General features: G+C 45.4%; 1 protein-coding gene across 1 annotated transcript; it reads right to left on the bottom strand.

Moving 5' to 3' along the window:
- Positions 1-402: 402 nt before the first annotated feature.
- Scr (Sex combs reduced) lies at positions 403-23,827 on the bottom strand. The gene is given in 3 exon segments (XM_017247466.3): positions 403-1,396; positions 15,329-16,311; positions 23,413-23,827. Coding segments are annotated over 2 exon segments (1,701 nt in total). The 5' UTR covers positions 16,275-16,311; positions 23,413-23,827; the 3' UTR covers positions 403-641.
- Positions 23,828-24,164: the final 337 nt, after the last annotated feature.

Genomic DNA, 24,164 nt, shown 5'->3' with positions numbered 1-24,164 from the left:
AGTGGATTAAACGAAGAACTAATGTTAATTAGAAATCACTTTGAAATTATTGCAGATATTAGTTTTGTTCAACTCGACAACTTTGTCTGTTCATCTGTGCAGCTTAGGACTAAAATTATGCTAGGCTTACTAACTACCAGCTTTTCGAATACTGCTTAGAGAAAGAGGTTCATCATACTGAAGGGGTTCCCGGGCACTCGCAAAGACCACACGTTAATTGACATTCTAGAATCCCCCCACATCCAAGTACTATGAATCTGATTAAAATCATATCAACATTGAATATTGATATGAGTGTGTTTTGATATGCCTAAACATCACTTGATTCATACTATTTCGATGTGAAAAGTCCCGAAATGCGATGTTTCTCTTCTGGGTGGCTTCAGTTCCCCCCATTGACCCCCGTAGGTTGAGAGCCAAGCTCAAGCCGGGTCGGGGAACGATTGCGATTGCCCGCGGATCCACCTCCAGTATCATAAACCCAAACGGGCCGTAGGCATACAGCTCGTTTCTTAGCTTAACACGAATCAGTTGCAAACAAGAAACATCACTGGATGTTGGTTGATCGACGGGCGGCGGCAGGCGGGAAGCGATGGGTGGTAGGCGCAGGCAGGAGGCGTGGCATGGGCAGAGGGAGAACCTCAGCAGCAGAACAAGTTGCAGCCGACAATGTCAGCCTTGAACTCCATCTGCAGCTCCGGATCGGGCTCACAGTCCGACTCCAGCAACTGCTCTAGCCGTTGATCCTGGGCGGGATTACCATGCTCCGGCTGCTGCGGCAGATGCTGCTGCTGCTGCCTGATGATAACCTGAGATCAGAACTCCTGCGGATACTTGATGCAGTCGGGAGGAGCTTGTGAGCTGCTGGCTGTGGAGGCGAACAGGGAGTTCGGTCCGCTGCCGGTGCCGTTGCTGCTGCCCCCATTGGGCACTCCCAGCCCGGGCCCTCCTCCGGCCACTGCCACTGCCCCCGCACTGCTGTCCTGCGACTGGTAGCCGCTGGCCGCCGAGGCCGCCGCCGCCGTCTGATATGGTTCCTGATACAACTGATTGAGTCTCTAACCAGTACCCGAAAAGTGCCACGCGTCCTATGCGCTCAGGTGCGCGAACTGTGACGGATGGATATCGAACTGGTGGTAGGGATGTCCGTAGGGACCCATGTGGTACGGCACGATGTTCATCGAGGCCATCTTGTGCTCCTTCTTCCACTTCATACGCCGGTTCTGGAACCAGATCTTGATCTGCCGCTCCGTGAGGCAGAGCGCGTGGGCGATCTCGATCCTGCGGCGGCGGGTCAGGTAGCGGTTGAAGTGGAACTCCTTCTCCAGCTCCAGCGTCTGGTAGCGGGTGTATGAGGTCCGTTGTCGTTTCGTCTCGCCATTGGCGTTCACAGTACCTGGAAGAAGAAAACAGGAATACTGATAAGTAAAGGTCTTCCTTTGAGAGAATTTTTTAATAAATCGAAAAATTACAATAAAAATTGATGTCTAGCCCTTATCATCTCACCATCAGGTTAGTGCCTGGCATCACCCCATTATTCTAATGCAGAAATATTATTGCATTCTAAAAGGCGTTTCTAAGCAATTCTCGAGCGTTCAAGTGGACAAAACTTGGCACTCCATAACTCCATCCACGGATCGGCACTGCCACCGCTCCAAGGCAGTTAATTTTCTCATTTATTTTGTGATTTTCTGCAACGTTGCGCATTTCATATATATGACGTGCCAAACCGCCATTTGGAAGTACCCGAAAAAGTCGAAAACTTTGCATTGGGCTTTGTCAAAAAAAAAAAAATAGAGGACGGAATGGGAGCTCCTGGCAAGGGAGTCGCCCAGACAGATGTTTGTCGCTTGCCAAAACTATCTTCGCCCCGACTTACGGCACTCGCACCCCGGTTGTATCTTTGTATCTGACTTCGCGGTAGATAATGACAATTTCCCGTTCCCATGCCGTCCCAGCTCGCCCCCGAAAACTTTTCTTCTTATACTTTTCTTCGTCGCTTTTTTCACGAGGGCGTTCAAAGCGCGTCGTTCGTAATGAGGGGGCGTGCTATGGCAAAGTAGACTTTTAAAAGCCATTTACCGTGGCGTGTTATTACGGCCAACTCAATTGGCCCGCCCGCTTTGTTTTTGGCTTTCCAATCGAATACCGTAGCCATACGATACAAGCCAAAGAGTTGGCAATATTTATATCTGGCGAAATGTGTGGCAGTCAGTCAATGTGATAGACGGCAACCGCTGACTTTATTTTTGGGGGAAATGTTGGGCCACCCGGTTCCAAGTTCCACTGACTCTATATGGGTCATGGCCTAAACTGGCGGGAGTGACTGATTCCAAGCTTATTTAAGCCAATAGATGTTACTATTATTTTTTTAGCCTTGACTATCCAAGTATTTGACTTTAAATATTTAAACAAAAGCTATCTGCTCCACTCGAAATAGCTCTATCTCTCCTCCCTTTCCGCCCACACACATTTCCGAAAGTTTTCCGCTGTTTGGGTTGCCCTCGTGGTTTAGTTTTAAAATGTCTTCGATGTGACGTTGGCGGAAGATGTCAGGCCACATCAATCAGCGGCGAAAATCTAAATGGAATTTCTGATTAAAGTTGAAATTAATTACCGCTCATTTAATTAAGGCGAATTTAGTGGCACACATACACATAGTTGAGCGGCAAAGCGCCAACATCAAAAGCTCCTGCACTTCCCTGGCTGGCTGGCTGCCATCCTGAATGGGCTCAGACTAATGACCAAGTAAACAGCGGGGCAGACAGTAACCAGACAACGGCCATCGGCTTCATCAGTCATGCGGATCGGAGTGAGATGGAGGTGCAGCGCCCAAGAGAGACGGGTGGATGGACAACTGTTGTGGCAACAAATTGAATTGCACTAATCCGGACTCGGACTCGGGCTCTTGACCCATTTCGTTCTGCCCCACTGCAGTTGGGCCATCAAATCTGATATTGCAACTAATATTTCTAGCTGGCCATTAGAGCGGGGTTTTCTATTTTTTTTGGCCAAAAACTTTTCCTCAAAACTTGGCAGACAGCAAAGGGTCAGACTCCACTTCCGGCTGATGTATGATGTGCAGACATTTCTGAGTGCCTTTACTATTTGATAAGCTCGGATCATGACCTTGTCCAGGCCCCGACCAAATCAATATTTCCCGTGGCTAAGTTTCTCCCTCCGGGGTCACAGACACATCTCGTGGTGTCTCCATCCTCAAAAGTATCTTTTTTTCTTGGCAAATCAAGTGAGTGCCTTCTCCTGCTGGCGAGGAGACAACAAAAGACGAGCCGAGCACTTGCAGTCCCAGCGACCATTTACAATTGTCAAATGCCGCTGTCATATGTTGCAATTTGTTTACACCACTCAAGGGAGGTGCGAAGGGAAGTGGCTGGCAGAGCAACAGCATTGCGAAATGTATCTCTGGGATGCGTTTGGCTATCTGCGAGAAATTAGGGTTGATCTTGTTTCACGAAATCATGAAAGCAAGAAAAGTGGCCCTCTTAAATGACTTCTAAGAATATTCCGGATTCCCTTCTCCTTTATTTATTTGCTTAATAATTGCTTATTATGTCTAAATCAAGAGCCACCAAGGGAGATCATCTCATGATCATCAGCTAATTCCCACTCAGTTTTGGTTTGATTTCCGACTAAAGATCAGCACACATCCGCAGCCCGTTGGGGCCTCAGCCAAGTGTCAACACTGCGGTCTCTGTTAGCCCTTCTCTTTAAGACTTTTGAGTCTTTTTTTTTGGATTTTTTTTTTTATATTTTGGTTAACTACATGCGAGTAAGTAGCGCACAAGAAGCAGAGCAAAAGCCCCAATGAGTTGACAGGGCAGAGAATCAGCATAAGCATCTCAACAGCAGCCTCCTCATCCCACGGCACCTGGCATGTCATATCACTTGTGCTTATATCACTTGCCAGGGGGGTGAAGCAAGAGGGGGCAGGGGCAACAGGGGCATGCCTCTTGACAGCGCCAATGAGCGAACATTCGAAGCGTTTTACAAGTTTGTTCCCATTTCCCTGCCACTTCAATGGGATGGGGGATGCCAGTGCTCGGATCGGTCTGTATCTTTGTCTGTGTCTGGGCATTTGTGAAATACTATATAGACATATTGGATTTTGCATGTACAAACGTATACGTCTGTACACATATTTTCAGGACAGAACGCCCCAAGAATGAAGAATTTGCACAGTGAGTAACTGCTTGTTGGGCTAGTGATCTACCCTTTTAAATCGCCTCAAAATTAGGAACACATGACTTAGAAAGAGTATCCAAACTTTGGGATAGCCACAGTGCTGGCCATTTCATTTGCATTTCACTCAAGATGACGTCAAGTGTGTTGGGCTAAAAGAGCACTGGCTGACAGCCGCTTAACATATCAGTTGAAATTTGAAATTTTTCGGTGCATCCCATTTTGGACGACTGCATGCAAAAATCTGTTTCAGAATTTATTAAGTGCAGCTCGCCGCTTCGGTCTCCGTGTCAGCGGAATCGATTCTGCAATTCAAATCGGCCGGCCCATTGTCTGGCCGGGATGTTCGCTTGGATGTTTCCTCTTGTGATTGACACGAGATTAGCATACTCAGGGGCATACTCTCCGAGAGGCCGTCTCGATCGCGGCTGGCGGCTGGCAGGTTCAAAGTTAAGCTGAAAACCTTTGGCGTAGGTCAGACACCAGTATCTTGTGCCGGAGTTTAATTGTTTTCTGTTTGCTGCCTCGGCGCAAATAGAAAAAACGCGACAAAAAGATACTTGCGGCTTGTCACAAACACTTGTAGTGGTCATTTGTCAACGGTCCGGCGTCTGGTCAGTCGAAACACAAAAAAAAAAGAGTAGAAACGAGGGAACATCGTCATCGTAATCAGCAACGTGTGCGGCACCAGAGACTCCACTTCACTCGATTCCATGCCAAGATCCCTGGAATGGGCGCGCGATCATCTGGCGGTACGAGTTTTGATCTTATCGGGCAAAAACAACTTTGAACTTGTTGCACTTTTACAGGGAACTTGCAGCTCAAGCATGAGTCAGGTGATGTGGAACGAAAAGTCCATAAATCAACGCACTTCCGATGGCTACTTGCTGGCTCTGGACTTGGCTAATGAGTCGTTTAACCAAAAATCATTATCAATGTCAGAATTCCCAACGCAGATCATTATTCATGCGTAGCGAAAAATGTTTTGTCGCAAACTGAACTAATTAAATTCATATAAAACGATTGGGGTATAGTGATGCGGCTGCCTGGAAACTAAAATTCCCTCAAATAAGTTTCCAATGTGAACACATTTCCAGAAATAAATCAGACTGAGAGCGAGAGGTGCCACGCTTGAGGTCTGCTGGATGAAATAAATCTTGGGCCTTGAGAAACGATCGGATCGGGATATAGGATGGTATGGGACTCGGATTTTGGACTGGAGGAGTCAAAAGGGCCGCCGCAGGGGTCGCTTGGGGACATGTGCCGCGCGGGTTAATTTCTTTCGGAAAAAGAAAATTAATCAAATATGCGGCCACAGTGCTATCTGAACGTGTATCTCCCTCTCTATCCATCCCGGCAGTGCTGTCTCTTTCGCGGTGTGCGCTGCATTCCTTAGGTGATAAATGATGCTGTCGGGGGTTCTTTTCCAAAGTCTTTCCCGGTGTGCCCGAGTGCCCGTCCATGTCCATGTGTATTATTTTAGGGGGCCGGCGACAAATGATGTGACATTTGTGATAATGAAAGTGTTACCATGGCCTCCACCCCCTCCTCAGAAGCATAACACGCGCTGGACAACAGGTGTTTTGGGGTCCATCGATGTCAGCAGACCATTAAAGCGCTATTAAATCGTAGTCCCAACTACTGTCTGCCACTGCCCGGGATTATTTGTCGCTCGCATCCCCCGAGAAGGACTGGGAAGTCCTCGAATCGAGCTTGATCATTAATCACGATTCAAATAAAGGAAGCGTTGCAGTCGCAGGATGGTGGTCAAATGGCAGGAATATTAAAAACACTTCTAGAAACGGGATGCAGCCAATTCCTGGGACCTCACAGGGGTCGAACTTTGCGAGTTATTTTGTTTTGTGGTGCGAATTGTGCGTGGCCTTGTCCCACCCAGTCCCCAGTCCCCACCCCCCACTCAGGTCGTTTTTTGGGCATTCGCGTGGTTGCCTTTGGCTTGGTTTCGTGAAAAATGGAAATTATGTCAAGAAGTAAATTGATTATTTCGCTTTAAAGCATTTTTCAATTTATATTCCGTGTTTCTTGTCAACACGAACACATTCAGTTTCGTCAGTCCGACAGCCAACACAATGCTCTGAAACACTGGGCTCCGGTCTTCAAGCTCGATGGCATTTTTTCCCAGTTTTCTCCACTCGAGTGAAATGACATCATGTGGCACAAAGCTCTAATTCTCGACTTGGGGCAACAGCTGATGCGGTCCGCTGGCAAATTGAACGATCCGAGTCCCGAAGGTGTTGCGGGGGGTATAGCCAGAGTATTTTTGGCGAACCTCTGGCCAGATGGAGTGGCATATGGTTTCCGGTTGGCCACAAATGAAAAGGAATTTACATAAGAAGAGGCTCTTCGGTAGGCTTTTGGATACTTCACAAAGTAAACTAAGTTAGTAACTATCTAAGAAATAATATTAGCTTTACTTTCATTCCTCAATAAGTAATTTCAACTATGGCTTTAATCAGTGATTTCCTTTCCAGCCAATCCTTTCATTTAATTGCACTCCTTGTTTTCAAAGCAAACCAATCATTCCAATTAAATAGCCCCTGCCGCCTTTTGAAATCAACCTGTTGATTGGACGCTCAGGTCTTAAGTGCTTTTCGGGGATTAAGTTAAGCAAACGCCCCCGGGAGACACGTGACGCCCCCGTCCAACCCCTGAACCTTTTCCATTTCCCCGGCCATAGACAATCAACCCTTGGAGAGCTTTCCGCGCGGAGGAGTTGGCCATAATTGTTTTCACTTCGAGACTATCCTCCAATCCTCCGCTGGCATAATGAGCCGGATAACAAATTATGCCGCTTGTAGCTGCCGTGGCTGTTGGTATTGTGTTGAAAATATAATAAATGAATTATCTGCATAATTAATGAGCTTTTAATTTTTAATGGCGCGTCGCAGGCTCCCAGGGTCCCCAAATGAAAACCGAACAGGCAGCAGAGTCAGCACAGACAGACAGACAGCAACTTACACAAGAACCCGACGGTCAGCGGTCAGATGCGGTTATCTGGCCAGGCGTATCTTTTAGATACAATTTTAATGTGACTTCTTGCAAATTATTTATGTGCGCATTTTCGCTCAGATAATTATCGTTTATCTCTGATTTAAAGAGTTCTCTCTCGGCCAGAAGATGCTGTGTGTACATGTACGTGGCAACGTAGAATACGCGGCGATAGGTGTGTGTTCATGTTCGAATCCAAAATGACTACCTCAGTTAATTATGGGGCTCCCGAGTAGGGAGCGAGCGTCGCGCATGCGCACATAAATTAGCCGGGCTGCGGTGGAAACCAGTTTTTCGGTTTCCAGGCTGCTGCTCAACCATCCTCGCCCTCCCTGGCCGTGTAAATACCTTAAAAAGAGACTACCCCACCCCGGCGCGGTGATACCCAGCACCGTTGCACCCATTTTTAATGAGTGTCCTGTCGTCTGCAGTTGAATGAACGCGCTACAAAATGCGGCATTGTCGTTGTCTGGCTTCTGGAGTTCTCGCTCTTTTTCCGCAGGCCCCATGATTAACTGCCCGGGGTCTTTGACTGGCGCTGATGACGACCACAGGACCAGGTCCTGGACCAGGTTCAGTCCCTTGTCCAGGTCCCAGGTCCAGCCATCAGAATCAGCAATCAATCACCGGCACGTTGAAGAATGTTTTTTTTCGCGATTTTGATTTACTCTCGTCGCACTCATTGACTTTCCATTAATAATTTCCTTTATAAATTGCATCCTGTGGCAATTGTTGTAATTGTGATGAATTCTTTATTAATGCAAAGTCCAGATAGCGGGGAGCCCGGGGGGCGGGGGCTACTGTCAATGGCGTTAGGTTCAATTATCTTTCATATTTCTTACGCAGCGGAGGCTGGGCAATTCATTTGCGATCCATCAGATATGCGGCTGACAGCAATTTGCATTTGAATGTAATATCCCCACCCAGTCGGGGCATTTAATTTGCTAGTTGATGCGATTTTTATGATGCATTTAAATGCAGTTATCCGATTGACTGTGGGTTGCATAACAGCTTCAGATGATGCCTTCTAGTAAACCCAGGTCAACGGGGCCGAGATTAAGTGCTCCACATTAAACCATTAGCTGCTCTACTTGAAGGTCATTAATCAGGCAGCGAGAATATTCAAATTACGGCTAATAGAGCTGTTCGGATTATAAGAATTTTGGTCTTTAAACAGCAAAGTTCAGCCATTCATTAAACAGGCGCCAAGCTGCACACTCCCCTCTACCGGTTTCAGGCGGGCTACCATTGCTACATAGCTAATTAAATGGAAATTAAATTACATACTCGTTTTGGCCAAATTAACTTGAAATTTGCCTCGGAGAAATAATGAAAAAAGATGTATTTGCAAGCTTCGTTTTTAGAAAACAAAAGTATTCAACATGGCTGCCCCGGCAACATGTCAGAGAAGATGTGAACACGAACAAAAATAAAGCCCCATATGCGAAAAAAAGCGAAAAGCAACAAAATTAAAAGCCAAGCCAGCCCAGCGACTCAACAACGGAGGCTGAGGTGATGAAGATGGAGATGGTGAAGTCAGGGTGCGGAACAAGTTTTCAAAACTTGCTACAAAGGTGTCTTTAAAAATCTTTTAATTTCGACTCGTTTCCCCCATACCCCAGACCGCCCGCCCCCTTTTTCTTTATTTTTTTTTTTACTTTTTACTGTCGAGCAATGTGCAAATTTGCTGTCGTCAGTGGAGATCGACTTGCTGTGAGAGCCCGGACTGAAAATGGAGCTTGGAACCGGGCCTGGGAGCTGGAAGCCACCGCCCGCCTTTTAATGAAGCGCGAAGTGCAGCAAATGTATCTGTATCTCTGTCTGCACGCGAAGAAAAAATCATCATAGCCCATCCGAAATTAATATCTGAAGTAAGGAAAGGGTAAGTATTATTTCTTTCTCTGTATCTCAGAGCCAATTGAAAGTAAGCCAGTCTTGCCAAAGAGCTCAAGAGCTTGTCCTGGCCCCAAGGGCTGAACGTTGCCAACAAATTGCAATTGTTGCCATTGCATTCGAGCTGTCACTGCCAAAGGGAGACAATACACACACACACACTGGTAGAAACACACGGCCACAGGGAAGACCTGGAGCTGACCCTTGAACCCAGGCGACTTTAGCACGCCATAAACAGGAAGAGAGCCCCAGTTCCCGGCGTGATACAAAATATGGCCAGGAAAAGCGAAGTGGAAGTGCCAGACATTTAAATCGAATTGGCTTCAGGTGGCATGCCGGGCAGCTTGGTTTTAATCTGCAAAATGTAAGCCAGTGCTGCACGTACTCGCAGACAGCAGATACATATGTATCTGCCAGATACACACTCACACTAACACAAGCTAGCTCTGCGGACCACGCGTGTAACTCAATTTTCATGGAGGAGGCGGCGCACACGTTGAGGTGAGGATACTCTGGAGTGGGCGGGGGCCACGTGGAGGTTGAACTGGAGCTTGGGCTGAGACTGTGGCTAGGGCAGCCCGAAACCCCGGCTGTCTTGTGGGTTTGTCTACTCAACCAAATAGTTTTGCCGCCTGCATTAATAATTCACAATTTCATCTGGAATTGTATGCGATTTGTGATGGTTTTCGTTTAAGTTCGGTTTTGTTTGCCGCCCAGCTCCCAAGGTCTGCGGCATCGACCAGCTTTCGCTTTATCCTTAGCCTGTTGCTGGAGGACAGTGGTTTTGGAATTGAGAAAAAGTGGTTATCAGACTTTAAAACTAAACATGTTTACTAGTCACAAGCTAAGCTAAGGACTTGAAATTCATACTAAACTTTAATTAATATTTAATTCACCTTTACAGGTATTAGTTTAGTATTAGCTGCTGATTGCCTTTTCCATACCACTGTGCTCCGTCCGCTTATCGCCATTGCGTCATTTCATTTAAGTTAATGCGCCAAGAGATTAATATTCTATGCGTATCTCGGGGAAGCTGGCCAAGGAATAAAGGAGAAGCCCGAACTGGGTGAGAATTGGATATTGGAGCTGGAACTGTATCTGAAGTCGGATGAGGGGCTTGGGGGTCCGTGGCAATCTGCAGATGTGCGCCAATTTGCGACTGAATTTGATAAATTCGCATTGCAGCGCTGCCGTGACACTCGGTTGGATTTATGGCTCGCACTTTTTCACCATTCAAATCGCAATTACTTTGCTTGATTCGCAATTTAATTTCCTCCCCTCTTGAACAGCTCCGGGAAACTGGCGCAGAGTGAAAAGCCGGAAAGCCAGTGCGTATCTGTCAGATACTGTTCAAGCATAAGCTCTCTAAACAATGGGGAAAGAGTAAACAATCTTGAAATGCAGTGCAAGTGCATTAGAATGTCGTACCCGAGACGAATGGCTCTTCCTGCTCCGCCTCCTCCTGTTCGGAGATATGAATATGTATCTAGATCTGTATCAGTAGCCGTAGCCGGCATCTGTATCTGTAGCTGCAGCTGTATCTGCGGGCGATTCGCTAGCCGCTTGCATCTATCAGCGCTGGCACATCATCAGTCATTAGTGGCGCCATTGTTGGCTCTTTAAATATTGTTGTCTTTGTTCCGTATCGCTCCATTGTTAGTGTATCTGTCCGTTCTCTACCATGCTTTCTGGGCGCTTTTATTAACTTTGGCCAAAATGTACCCAACCGACCGCCACTTGAAGCCATCAATGGGCCAGAGCGCTTCATAAACAACGAGCTCTCTGGGCCATCATTCATCTTTTTGTGAGTGTCGAGTTGAAGACGCTTTAAAAACGTTTCCTTCACCGGCTGATTTGGGCTATACGATGAGTGATATTTTTAAGGCAGACACTGTATATATAAAAGTGCACTAAAGTTGAGCTACAAACCGGGAAAGATTATTCGGGGGGCGATATCTGTATCTGGCCGGGTCTAGCCAGCTAATGAGCAGCTAATTCCAATTATTGGGCCTTCTCAGGGCCCCTATCTTCTGGGCTCTTGAAGCCGAATGAATTTCAATTCAAGCAAAGTGACGAGTTCGTTTAGCATCCCCCGGGACTGAATGGGACGCTGAATTCATTAAGAAAACAATCACCAAGTAAAAGTTATTATGCGTTTCGTGTGCCAAAAAGTTACGCTTGGTGCAAAACAATTCGCCGGGCATTTTTGTTTTATTTTTTTTAGTTTTACAGGCTTCCATTAGCAGAGCCCCAGAATACCCCAGAGTTGGCTAATAATAGGCCCCGGCCTAAGCCCATCATCTTCGTCATCTTCGAGCTTGCGGAGCAGTGAAATAAATTTATGTTCTACTGCACTTTCAGCACCTTGCGTTTATGGCCCGGCATTTTGCATTCACCTCGCGCGGTGGGCATTATAAAAATCATTTTCGATGGGACCTTAGAACTCCGCACCAAAGAGCTCCGAAAAATAAAAGTAATAACAATCATTATGATTAAACGTAGCTATTTGAAAAGTCGTGTTCCAAGTTAATAAAAATGTAATTGGGCAGCCCGGCATTCGGGCGTGTTTTTCTTCCTGGCTCTGGTCCTCCATTTCTGTGGACTTGTCTGCTGATATTTTTTTCAAAAGGCGGGGAGGGAGGCAGGAGGCAGGGGCAAAAGCAGCATGGCGGCGGGAGTCGAAGCTGCAACAGCAGGTCCACCAGCATTCAGCGACACCCCAGAACCCGTAGAAGACCGTTCGCGAGATCAAGAGCCCAGCCCCAGACTCAGATGCACTTGAGAAAATATTCTAAAGAATTGTTTATGAGTTTGTTTTTAAAATCGGTAACATTTCTATCTATTTTCATCAATAATCGTCAGTATTAGTTTAGTCCCAACTATTTCTCTGCGTGCATACACCTTAATTCTGTTGCCTTGCAGCGACCGTGGGGTATCTTGTATCTGGCATTCAACTCGTTTGCGAACTATTAATTTTGTGCAACATCCTGGCATCTGCGCCATCGAGTGGCCGGCCAGAGCCTTCGGGTTGAACGCCACGATCGGCAAAGGGAAACAAAGCTCTACATATTTGCAATTTAGATCTAGAAAATAGACTCATAGTTGGCAGTGCTTTCTAGTCAAGATATGTTTGCCCTGTTTTAATATTTTCCAAAAGGAGGGCTTCTGTATCAAGACCTTATGACAGGTATAATTTTTGGCACGTTACTTGGTAATTATGGGAATTATGTGCAATTTAATAAGCCAAACATGCAAACTAAGAGCAATTATCCACAAAATAAAGACCAGTTTAGGGGCTCAGCTTTCGATGCAAAATATAATACTCAACAAACTGCATACATAAATAAATATCCCTAATTAGGGAGCGGCCTAGTGCGCTTGAATAAAATATAAAAATGTACAAGTACTGCTGCGAGGGGTATCAACAAATTGTCAATTTGTATAGGGGAAAGTGGGAGAGGTCTAATAGGCATTTGACATTTCGTAAGTGCCGTCTGCCAGTCATCGGGCCACATCATCAGCAGGTAGTATCTGCGTATCTGTATCTGATGGCTGCATCGTTTGATGATCTTCTTGGAGCCCTGCCAGCTTTGGTCTTGTCAATTAGAGAATGAATTTCGTTGAATGCCAAACAACTTCACAAGACTGCATGCGATATTAACTAAACATGCAGCTACATATTATGTTTGGGTGTGTGTATTGGCGGATACTTGATGCCAGCAGCAACAGCAGCAGCTCTTTATTATTATTTTCTTTTTTGCAGAAGAACCCTCTTTGAGAAAAGTGTTTCGCAGAATTCAGATCGTTCTTGGCGCCCGTCGAGAAGATGGCGTTTTGAGCTGGCGTTTTTTCTTTACATTTTAAAATGGTTGCCACAGTAACAACTTGACGTGATTATATGCAATCAGCCGGGCTCCCTGCCACTCCCTCCCACCGAATACACTTCTGCTTCCCGCTTCATGAACAACATGCACTCAAAATTTGCATAATTGTTAACATGATGTTGATGTTGCCTGGCCAGTGTTGCTGTTGCTGTTGCTGTTGACTGGACTTTAATCAGCGCCTATTTCCGATGCTTCCCTCCAGATTACCCTTTATTATTGGCATTTGGCGCTGCTTGGCACCTGCAACAACGTTTTTTTAATAGCGATTCTTAGTTTGGGTGCAATTATAAAAAGTCCAACACATGCCGAGACCAGAGCCGGCAAAAAAATGTCTAATAAAGACATTTTCTGTCGAAAATTAAGTTGTGTTCTGGGACGATAAGGTGTGCAGCCTAATGACTAGTCGGGCTGTTGACTTTTGGGAGTGTTATTCGGGCTATTGTTTGAGCTCTATTCAATAAAGATAAAAGCTATAATTATACTCTAAAATATACATACATAGTCGCATAGATGGCTGCCTCTCACATTGCCCTCAACCGAATATGATTAAGAAAGTAATTAAATCTCGACGATGCATGAAAACTCGAGGAAAATGGCAAAACCAGACAGGGATGCCAAGATGCCTGTGCTCTGAGATACATAGGTTTTGCAAACACATTTCCGAGTGTGTCTTTTGTATCTGGAACCATTTCATTCATGTCTCTTCCAGGCGAAGTTCATGTTCTTCATTACTGCACCACATCCCGTCCTGCCCCTCTGCAATCAATTTGTTCTGGGCCTCCACATGCTGCAATTTGCATAACAGATACTCGCTCTTGTTGTTATTGCCCGCCCGGCTGCCATGAGTAACAGATACATAAATAATAACAATGTGCCCCATTGATTGGAGCCGGGCAGGGAACGAGTTTCCCCCACACACACACGCCGGCAAATCGAAATGGAAAATCAACCAGAGTTCCCTACCGCCGTCGCTAATCAATATGTATCCGTGAGGTTGCTGCTGACTTGTTGGCAGCTCGACTATTTATAAATTCAGTATTTCAGCGACTCTTTAATTGGCTGACATGTTGTGATTTCGGGTTGTCAAGTGCCACTCGAGTAGGCCAATGCAAATATGGAAATGCAAATTGCAATTTCCCACATGGCAATTAACCTTTTCAGCGCCGAACTCACCTACATATATACCAGTTCTTGATTTCGCGAATTCTTCGAATGCCTGGCCACTGCCACCGGGTGGCACTTCAATGGGCTAATGAGCGCAGCGAAGCATTTGATTGATGGCCAAGAAGACTGTCTAAAATAGTTCCCAGAAAGCGAATCTAACGATTTATATGTACAAAAATATTTAATTATTTTTTCGCTAAAATAATAAATAAACGACAGACAGCTAGATGTTGCAGGCAGGTAGGAGCGCGCAAATGTCAAGCTACTTGCAACCCAATTAATCTCCAGGCAACCTGCCACCGATATGAAGTATCTCTCCAATAATTTGATTACGACGGACCCCGGTTCTTTCAATTCGTGAGTTGCCCTGTCAATGGGTCTAAAGAAAAGGGAAGCCACTTGCGGGGCCACTAGTCAGCCGACCTAGAGGCAGAAAGAAAAATCTTTGTTCGCGTCAGAGACATGATGAAAAATCGTTGAACAATTTTTCGTTCACAATTTTCCAGCCCAACAAATTTCGGATGAAAATTTGTTCGGTTCGGTTCAATTTAAATATAAACCGAGCGCGAGGTGCTGAGATTTATATCAAGCCACGGTATCTGTATCTTCGGCGGCTAAATTTGTATCTGTGTATCTATAGCTGTGAGTGTGTCGGTATTATGAGTTATTGTGGGAGTCAGCCGGCCTTAGCTGCGGAATCGGATCGGATCGCCTCACGTTTGTTTACAATTTTCACGCGCTACGATTTTCGCGGTCGAGTTTTTCACGCAGTGCCCCCTCGCCGTCGACGTGGAAAATCTGGAGAAAAATCGGAGAGCGTAAGTGCGAGGGAAATTTTGTTATTGTTTATGTATTTTGACAAGATTCCCCCGCGCGCACAGTTTGCCAGACAATTTGGTGCTAAGCACTCGGCACTATCCACCAGTAACACACCGGCAGCAGTGAGTATTGCTGGCAAGTTGCAACATTGTGGCCGGAATGAGTGAACCAAGTGTCTCACTGAAGTGGCAATGAATCCAGCCCCAGAGCTGGATGAGGTATCGATTGAGGCGAGTTTCGTGGAGCTAATCTGCAGAGGATGTTGATTTATGATGTTGGTTTCCAGCTAATTCACAAGTGCACAAGGTTGGGAAGACATAGTCTTCTTAGCCTGCAATAGAGATTATTTAGGTACTTACTTTGTCCGAGATGCACTCGCTTCATCCAGGGATATATCTGCGGTGGATTCTTCTTTCCGTTTCCGCTGTTCTGGCTGCTGCCCGCCTCGTTGCCGCTGTCGCTCTCCGAGTCGGAGTCACCGCCGCCCGGACTGTGCATGGGAACGTTGACGTTGCCCGGACCGCCTCCGCCGGGTCCGCCGCTGTGGTTGTTGTTCAAGTTGGCGGCAGCAGCGGCTGCGGCCAAGCTGCCACCCAGGACGCCCTTGTTCAGCGATCGGGCCACGCTCTCCACCACCGAACTGGGCGACAGCTTCGGCGATATGTCCCGCGTCGACAGATCCTGCGGACTGGCCAGCGACTGGCTGTTGTTGTTGTTGTTGCTGTTGGCGTTGTTGTTATTGTTGTTGCTGGGAAGAGTACCTCCTCCGCCGCCGCCACCGCCTCCGCCCGGCGTGGAGGGATCGTTGGCGTACTTGCAGCTTAGGTTGGATTGTTGCTGTTGCTGCTGCTGCTGTTGCGGGTGTTGCTGCTGGGCGAGTTGTTGCTGCTGCACTGCCGCAGCTGCTGCATGGGCGTGCTGCTGCTGTTGCTGTTGCTGCTGCTGCAGGAGCAGTCGCTGGGGCTGCAACTGTGTGTAGTCCACCATATCAGGGTTTCCCTGTCCGCCGTAGGCCGCCTGGTTAGCGTAGTGCGCCTGCGGAGTGTTCGGGTATAGATTCGGTGTGTAGGCAGCTGCTGCCGGGAAATAGTCGTTGGCTCCCGGCGTGGACGCTCCCGCGCTACCCTGGCCACCGTTTGCCCCGCCACCGGACACTCCCCCACCACCTCCGCCGCCACCGCCAGAGCCGGCACTCGAATTGCCCGCTCCCGGGTGGTTCTGCTGCGGATTCATCTGCTGGGGATAGCAGGAGGCCAGCGAGTTGACGAACTGGTAAGAGGACATCGCAAAGCAGTCGGGATCCATTGTGGGGCCAGATGTCCTATTTCTTTAAGTGTCTAATCTAAAAAAACAAAGATATAGGGGAAGCTTTAGTATAAAAAGTTAAGTAACTTTAAACTTCTTAAAATTCTAAGGTAGCAGGAGTCTTAAAATTACTTTTTACAAAGAACCTCGAAGAAAATGAAGATTCCATAAAATTAAGAATCAAAAGAAGAAAAGAGCAAGAAAGAATGGATATTGCTTTTAGCGAAGAGATCTGATTCACAGATTGGCAACATTGTATCGAAGAAGTTCCTCTGAAGGGAATAATGCCTTTCCTGCCGTTCTTGTGGTGGTTCTTTTGAGGTCTCTAGAAACTTGAAGTTTAAATTCTTCAAGAACTAGTCTTTCTTTAATAAAATCCTTAAAAATATAATTATTTTATGAAAAGTATTACTTGAAAACAAGCCCCAAATAAATGCAGCCCAGACCACAGTACCTGACTATGGTTTCTTGATTGGTTCCTCCCTCGAAGTGGTACCTTACCCGTTGATAATTTCACTGGCTCTTGATTGGCTTCTACTTGGTTATTATTATTATTACTTTTAGAACGGTAAAGAGTCGGTGTTTTTCGGAGAAAGAGCTGGGCCTGTCTAAGCATTCAGTTTAAGCCAGCCGGGCCATCGGAGTGGATACTTGATATGTATAGCCAAGGAATGCCGAGGGACCGCCCACTCTTCTGGACACACTTGGCGAAAACCTCCTGCGGCTGCACTTGCTCGAAACTTGCAACTTGTAACTCGCCCCGACGCGGGGCCATCGCAGATATTACAGTCTTGGGCATGTTTGTTCAATGGTGGAAAAACTTGATTTTCTTCGCAGCGCAGATAGCAAACAAAAGCAATGACCGGGCCAACCAGCCCAGGACTGGCCCTCCCCCCGGAAAGGAGGCGAAACGGAAAGGTAAGGAGCCTCGAAACCGCCCGAGAGCCCAAAAATTACAAAAAGGCAAAATGGCAAAAGAGGCCAACCGAGGCCGATGCACATGAACATGGCCGAAAAATAAAGAAAAAAAAAAATATCGAAAAAACGTAAACAGCCAGAGCACTGGCCAAAAACAATGCAACGAACTCCGCCGCCTCTGGGACCTCCGCTCTTGCCCTTTTTGTGGCTTGAAACCAATAATTTTGATTCAGTGGGCAATTTAACCCTTTAGCATTTTGGCCAAACGAAAGGAGCTCTCAACTCGGGCTTAAATTAAAACGCAGTACGCGAACCTCCACTACAACCTGGCCAAGAACCCAAGGAGCAAATGCTCAACTTTGGACAGAGATTTATGTGATGAGCAGTGTTCTTGGGGAAAACACAAAAAAAAACAAAAAAGAAATACAAGTTAATGGAAATATTGTAAACTTGGCTCAGTCTTTCCCCTTGGCCCCTAACGGTACTTTTGCGGGAACCACTTCGATCGGGCCAACTGGTATTTGAGAATTAAATGGTAGTTGTAGGCAAGCGCCCGGGTTTTAGCCAAACAAGGCCGAAATCGGCGAAATTATAGGATCAGCGACTGAGACTGACTTTGAACCTTTGACTGGCAGATATTTGAAAAACCTGAGGTCGTATCGATTTGGTGGCAAATCGATTGAAAGCTTTTGAAATTGATTGGGTGAAAAAGTGCAATTTATTTAAAAAGTAATACAAGCCAGCAAAGGATGCGAAAATGAAAAAGTCTAACAAATCGCCGTTGCAACTGCATTCAGGAAGCAAAAGAGTAGATACTCACTTCTGTTGTTGACTTTCCGATCACTTAAGGGCAAATTAAAAATTCAAAATAAGCCGGAAAGTCGGGGGAAGCCAGAGCCATAAATTAAACGAATTTTGAAAATTGTTTCCAAATAGTTTGGGCTGGCGCTGAGGCGACAAGCGGTTCAATTGGTGTTAATTAAATCCATGAATAATAAAAACTTAAAGCCAATTTCGCTGGCAAACAAAAGAGAGGGGCATATGCAACAGAAAGAGAAGAGGAGGAACCGACGTCGTCTTAGATTGGCGATCGTCGTCGGCCCAGCTCATAAGAAAGCCATAAATTATGGCAATTCTTTCGGGCCCGGCGACATTTTGGACTCGATCGTCGGATCGACGATCCGGGACTGGTACTGAGAACAGAGTTTTCCTTTTGTTCGTCCCTCTATTATATAAACAATTTTAATATGCCTTCAAATGGGAGTGAAATTTATTTTTTGTCTCGATACTTAAACCGCAGAACGAATTTACTTTCCCCGGAGTTCCAGGAGTTCACGTTGCCACAGGTAAAACCTGGGAATAAAAGAGGAGGGTCAGAGCCAGAGTGAGAGTAAATAAACAGCAATTGAGTTGCACATGCGTCTGGTGGTGCCATAAATCAATTTGGGGAAAATATTCCAGGGCGACAGCTGAAAAGGGTTTCCTTTTTTTTCGAACCTTATCGAAGATGTTCCTTTTCAGAGGCCCCGCGACCTCACTTTTTTCTGTTAGGGGTTGGAGTTTTGTGCTATTAAGATGATTAACTTTTGCATAATCGATAATTAGAGAATTTGCATTTGTGGAATATATAATATATACTTTTTGACTCTTTAGCGAGGCTGCTTAGAAAATATTTATTTAATTTAATCTGAAACCTCTTCTATTCCTAGCCCTAGACCAACCGGTTTCTGGAAGCCGCTTTTCAGTTGTCTTCCATTTCCAAACACTCCATCATCGTCATCATCTGCGTCACCAGTCGCCGGGCCACCATCTTAATTATGAGACAAACAAAACCCCCAAAGCAGTTACGTCTCCTACGAATGTCGCCCGGCCGTTTGTCGTCACCATTACGGATTTTCGTAGCCAAACGAGCCCGGCTCATAAATCATAATTTTTAATATTTGTTGTCAACATGGGCGTAGCCTGTGTGCATGTAAACACGCCGCTCCAGAACCTCAATCTTCGGTACGCACGACGGGTAAAACTCCCTCAAAAAAAAAATATGAAAGGTAACAAAGTAACAAAAACATAAATAAAAGGTATTTGCGCACGCGCAGTCACACTCATTGGCAAGTCCGCTTGCTGTCCCTGTTGCTCCTCCGCGATGCTAGCGCGGTGAACAGAGAGGGCCAGAGACTGAGTGCGGACCCATTAAAAAGTCATAAAAATTTGTAAGCACCTCATAAAAATAGTCATAAATATTATTCCTCTTCATCTTTTTGTGTCTTTTTTTTCTGGGCAGGCGTCTCTTTCCCTCCAGAGGCAACCCTCGTCACAGTTGTTGTTTGCGGTTTGTTTGTTTGTTTGTCATGGCTCTCATAATTTTTATGAGTCCTCAATTGTTTTCCCAGCCCAAGCCAATCATCGATCCCGATCCTCACTGCCAACACCCAGCAGCCAGCAGCCATTTGCGGCTTAGTTTGTCATCTCATCTCATGGCAGTGATAATTTACGATCTGTTATGTAATGGCCGGGGAGGTCCTGCTTCTGGTCAAGGACATCTTAATTGTACAATGTTTCATGGTTTCAGCTACTGTCCAACAAGGATCATCCTGGTGCAACATGATTTATGTATTAGGGATTTTAGAATGATGTCTTAATTAGGTTTTCTTTAAGAACTAATAAATGGAATTATTAATTCATTTTATACAGCAACCTATTAGTCGAGTATGCATTTGTTATTTAAAATTTTGTTTAATCTATCAAAGGGGCTTGAAAAAAATTCTCATAAATAAATTAAAAATGTTGCATGTGAAGCTTCATTTTTCCGCATTCGGTATTTTTTTTTCGGTGGTCGTTATTCTGGCAATTATTGTATTCTGGCATTTGTATGTCTGCCGTTTTTTTAAGCCAATAGATCAACGACTTTAGCACAAATTTGTAGCTTGCGTGTTTGCGATTTTGATTTATAAATATGAACAAATAGAGTTGATATATCAAGGAGGCTGTGCCCGGTATGGAGCTAGGAGGACATGATGAATGTCCCCGCCAGGCGCAGGCCAAATGCGAAATGATGACGGGCATAAATTACTATGGCGCTGCAGAAGACACTCGAACTTCGGACTTGCCCCCACTCCTAGCTGCTCTGGAGGGAACTGTCTCTGTGTTGTGCCCACATTATGCAATCGGGGCTACCAGCTCTTTGATCTTGGCCCACCCTCGGCGATCTAGGCAAATGAAAGTGACCTACATCAAGTGGAATTTCTTCCACTTACTGCACATATGCGGATTCGAAGCCATGCCGGGCATGGAAGGGACTAAGGAGCATCGTCGTCAGTCAGTCGGTCATTGGCGAAGTTCCCTGAAGTTCCAGACCACTGCGCCTGACTACTTCAGCTCAGAGCGAGTGGGTTTCGTCTTTTTATTTTTACATAATTTCAGTTTCGGCCTGCAGTCGCCCCATGGCGTCTTGGCCAGCGTGAGTTCGCTCCCCGGGCCGGGCCAAGCCTATGCTACATGGTCGGTTTCTTCATCCCTACGTTATTTTTTTCTTTCCATACCTATGGCCGAGTACATAGGGTTATGTGCCTGGATTAACCGCTCTGGTCTATATGCGGTGCTTGTTAGGCATTTTTCATTCGCTGTGACATTTCGCCTTTGTGCCTCTTAATTATTTCAAAAGCGGCTGCATTTCGTTTTAATGAAGTGAAAATTCCTTGCGTTGATACCGCACACGCAATCCAATGAAAAATTACTAAAACACACAACGGAACCCAAGAACAATGGCCAAATATAAGAAGCTATACATAGTGGATTTTGGGTTTGGCTTTCGACAATTCGACCTTCTTTTATTGATTTATCAAGATGAATATTTTTATATTTTTCTAGACTAGGTTTATTTGGGAAACCACGGAAGACACTTTATAACTATGGTATTTAGAGAAGTAATTTTAATTTTCCTAAGCTATTTAGTATTTATTTAAGGTTAAAAGAATATATAGTGCGGAAATATTAGTCAGGATTTCGATTATGATATAACATTAAAACCACAGTTGTTGTCCACAAGAAGATAAAGAATTTTGAAGGAAAATTTTACGTCGAATATGTTTTGCTTTCCGGAAACCACAATTATTTTTATTAAAAAGTTAACTCACTATAATATCCAATTCATGTACATATCTAATTCCAATTTTTTTAAAAGGTATGCGATTTTAAGCAATTCTTTTTTAACTTTAAATAATAATCACTTGGAAAACCACAAAACAAAAAAAAAAAATAAAATTAAAAACCATACAAAATCCTGACCCAAAAAGACTCCACTATATTTTCTTCCTCTAAACAAGTTACTCACAATTTTAGTTAGCCGACGGCGTTTGAGTTTTTATTCGACTGGTCACAGCACAATCACAAATTTCACTTGTGCCGGCAGCTTGGTATTCATTTGACTGCGGAAATCGTTAGGCGGCCAAATTGTAATGACCTCTGGGCAATCACAATGGCAAAGTCTATGCAACCAGCCGGATATCTGAAGAGTTAATCCGCTGGCATCCTGCTGGTAAATGGTAATAGGCAAATGGGTTTGGCTTTAACTTTTACCTGCACTTGACCCAAATGACCCAAAGGCTAGTGTTTTGGATGGACTTTAGCGGTAATTGGCCGCAAAGGGCTAAGTGACAGATTTGGACGGCTTTTCAATGTTGCACACAGAAACACAAACACTCGGGGCACAAACTAGCACAATTTGTCACAGAGGCAGATGCAGCGGCGATCGCGATAAGTATCTGCGGGATGGCTGAGGAGTATCTTTGCGAATTTCACGCCGAATTTATGACTGTCCATCAAGGCGAGTATCGATGCAAGCCATGCAAGCCTGTTTATCCATCGTTCGCTATTATCGCCCCACTAGTATCTGCTGGTGTATCTTTGTATCTTTGTAGCTACGCGGTCAGCTGTGTGACGGTTTGTTTGAAATGAGTTTCGGTTGCTCAGTGTTTTTTGTTTTTTAATCCGGTGTATCCGCGGATACGTGCTCGATGCGCCAATGTCTCACTTTGACTGCTCGGACATAATTCAAATATCTGAGCATCAATAAAAAACACACTCGCTCGTACGCTGCCTCACTCACTCACACACACTCGCGCAGCCCCCTCCAAACCCCCCACCCCTCGGCCCATTACCCCCCCTTCCCTAGCCTACCCCTGCTCCCTAGCCTTGTCCAATTGTATCTGCGAGTACGAGCAAGTAGGGCTATACATCGAAGACCAAGTGCAGTGTTTGCGTAAAAAGAGGAAAACGAGAAAATTCGAAGTGTGCGAGAGAGATAGCCGGGTGTGCGCCACCGTTTGCCCCATCTCACTCGCACCCGCTGCCCCAGCCCCTCAGCTACCTTTGTGGGCGCGAAGAACGTTTTGGTATCAACCGCCAAACCAGAAATTCGTAGCCACAAATTGTATCTCACGGATACCCAGGCCCGTGTGCGTGTGACTTCGAAAGAGTGCCAGTTCGAAAGATGGTCCTCTCATTTCGAACAAGTTCTTATTGCTCTCAGACACTCACACACACACTGTCCGTGTGTCCCGTGTCCGTGTCAGATCGTTTGCCGCGAGTTCGAAATTCGATTTCGGAATTCGACAAGCTCAAAATTCTTATTGCTCTCACGGACAGTGTCCGTGTGAGATCGATTCCATGGGAGCCAAAATCATAAACATTCGAACTCCGAATTTTTTGGCCATCACAAAGTTGTTTTGGCCTAGAGCTCGCAAAAGCGGAATTCCTGGGTCTTGTCAGGAGGAGAAATTTAAAAAAATCAGAAGGTTGTGTTTTATGGCTTTAACATAAATAAAATACACTTGTATATTTAAGAAGGATATTTAAAGGTTTAGACTCCAAATTTTAGACTCCCCATACTTCCCACAAAGAGGTATAGTTTGTTAAAAAAAAATATTGTTTAAGAATCAAAAATCTTAATGTGATCATAAATGAAATTAATTTCCTATTTACCTAAAAATCCTATTGAGTAGCAAACAAAATGGTAATCCAAACTATCGTCATCTAAATCTACCATCTAAAATTGATATTTCTGTTCTAAACCCCTTTTGAGGTTGACCATCTTAAGGAAAATTTTTAGAATATTCCTTTTTTATTTTTTTAACCAGTTTCCTATGGTATGGGTATTTTTACTTTGTAAAAAACACCTCAATAATATTGTTACCCTTTTCAAAAATTAATTCTGTAATCTTACCTTTAATTTAATGATTTTTGAAATCCAATCGCCAGGTTGCGAATAAGGTAGTTGTATCTATCAGTTTCTATATAACAACACTTCTCTGAAATTATTTGTGTAATTCCATAGATTGTATTTGCTTTAAAAAGCTCACTTGAATTCCAAGTTATTTTGTGTTTAGTAAGCACTATATAATTTTTGTGGAGAAAACTTATTCCTCTCCTATGCAGAGGAGCTAGTGGGTATTGTATCCGCTATGAGGAGACCATTGCACCTTGCCGACGCCAAAAAGCTTGCCATGGAGCGTCAACTTCGCGGTTGCGAACACGTATCTGTATCTTTTTGAGGAGCGATGCGATGCGATTGCGAAGAGACCGAGCGCGCAGCTTGGCGACTGAAGTGCGCCACGTTCGATTCACGTTTGAGCCAAGAAGCGAGCCACAGTCGAACCACGTCTGTCCCTGGGACTCTGCTCTGCCTGTGTGCGTTTCGAACTCGGTAAATCATCCGGATGCCGGGCCGTGAGTGGAAGCAGGATGCCGTGCGGCGCGCATGTTCGAAAAGCAGGCCATCTCGCTTCGACTCGCAGTTGACTCCGCCCCGCGCCTTGATTTATGCGCCGAGGGTGCCACGGCAACCGGCCTATGGCGCTCGAGCTCCACGCTCAGCCGGGAAATCGGGGAAAACCCCACCGCTGCTGGAAAAAAGCGAGAAAAAACAGGTAGTTGGTCGCCACTCCAGGGAGCAGCGGTGCGCTGGTTCGGTCTGCT

Source organism: Drosophila bipectinata, chromosome 3R, assembly GCF_030179905.1.
Source record: "Drosophila bipectinata strain 14024-0381.07 chromosome 3R, DbipHiC1v2, whole genome shotgun sequence".
Classification (NCBI taxonomy): Eukaryota; Metazoa; Arthropoda; class Insecta; order Diptera; family Drosophilidae; genus Drosophila; species Drosophila bipectinata.
The sequence above is the reverse complement of the archived record's forward strand: the minus strand, read 5'-3'. Positions and strand labels throughout refer to the sequence as shown.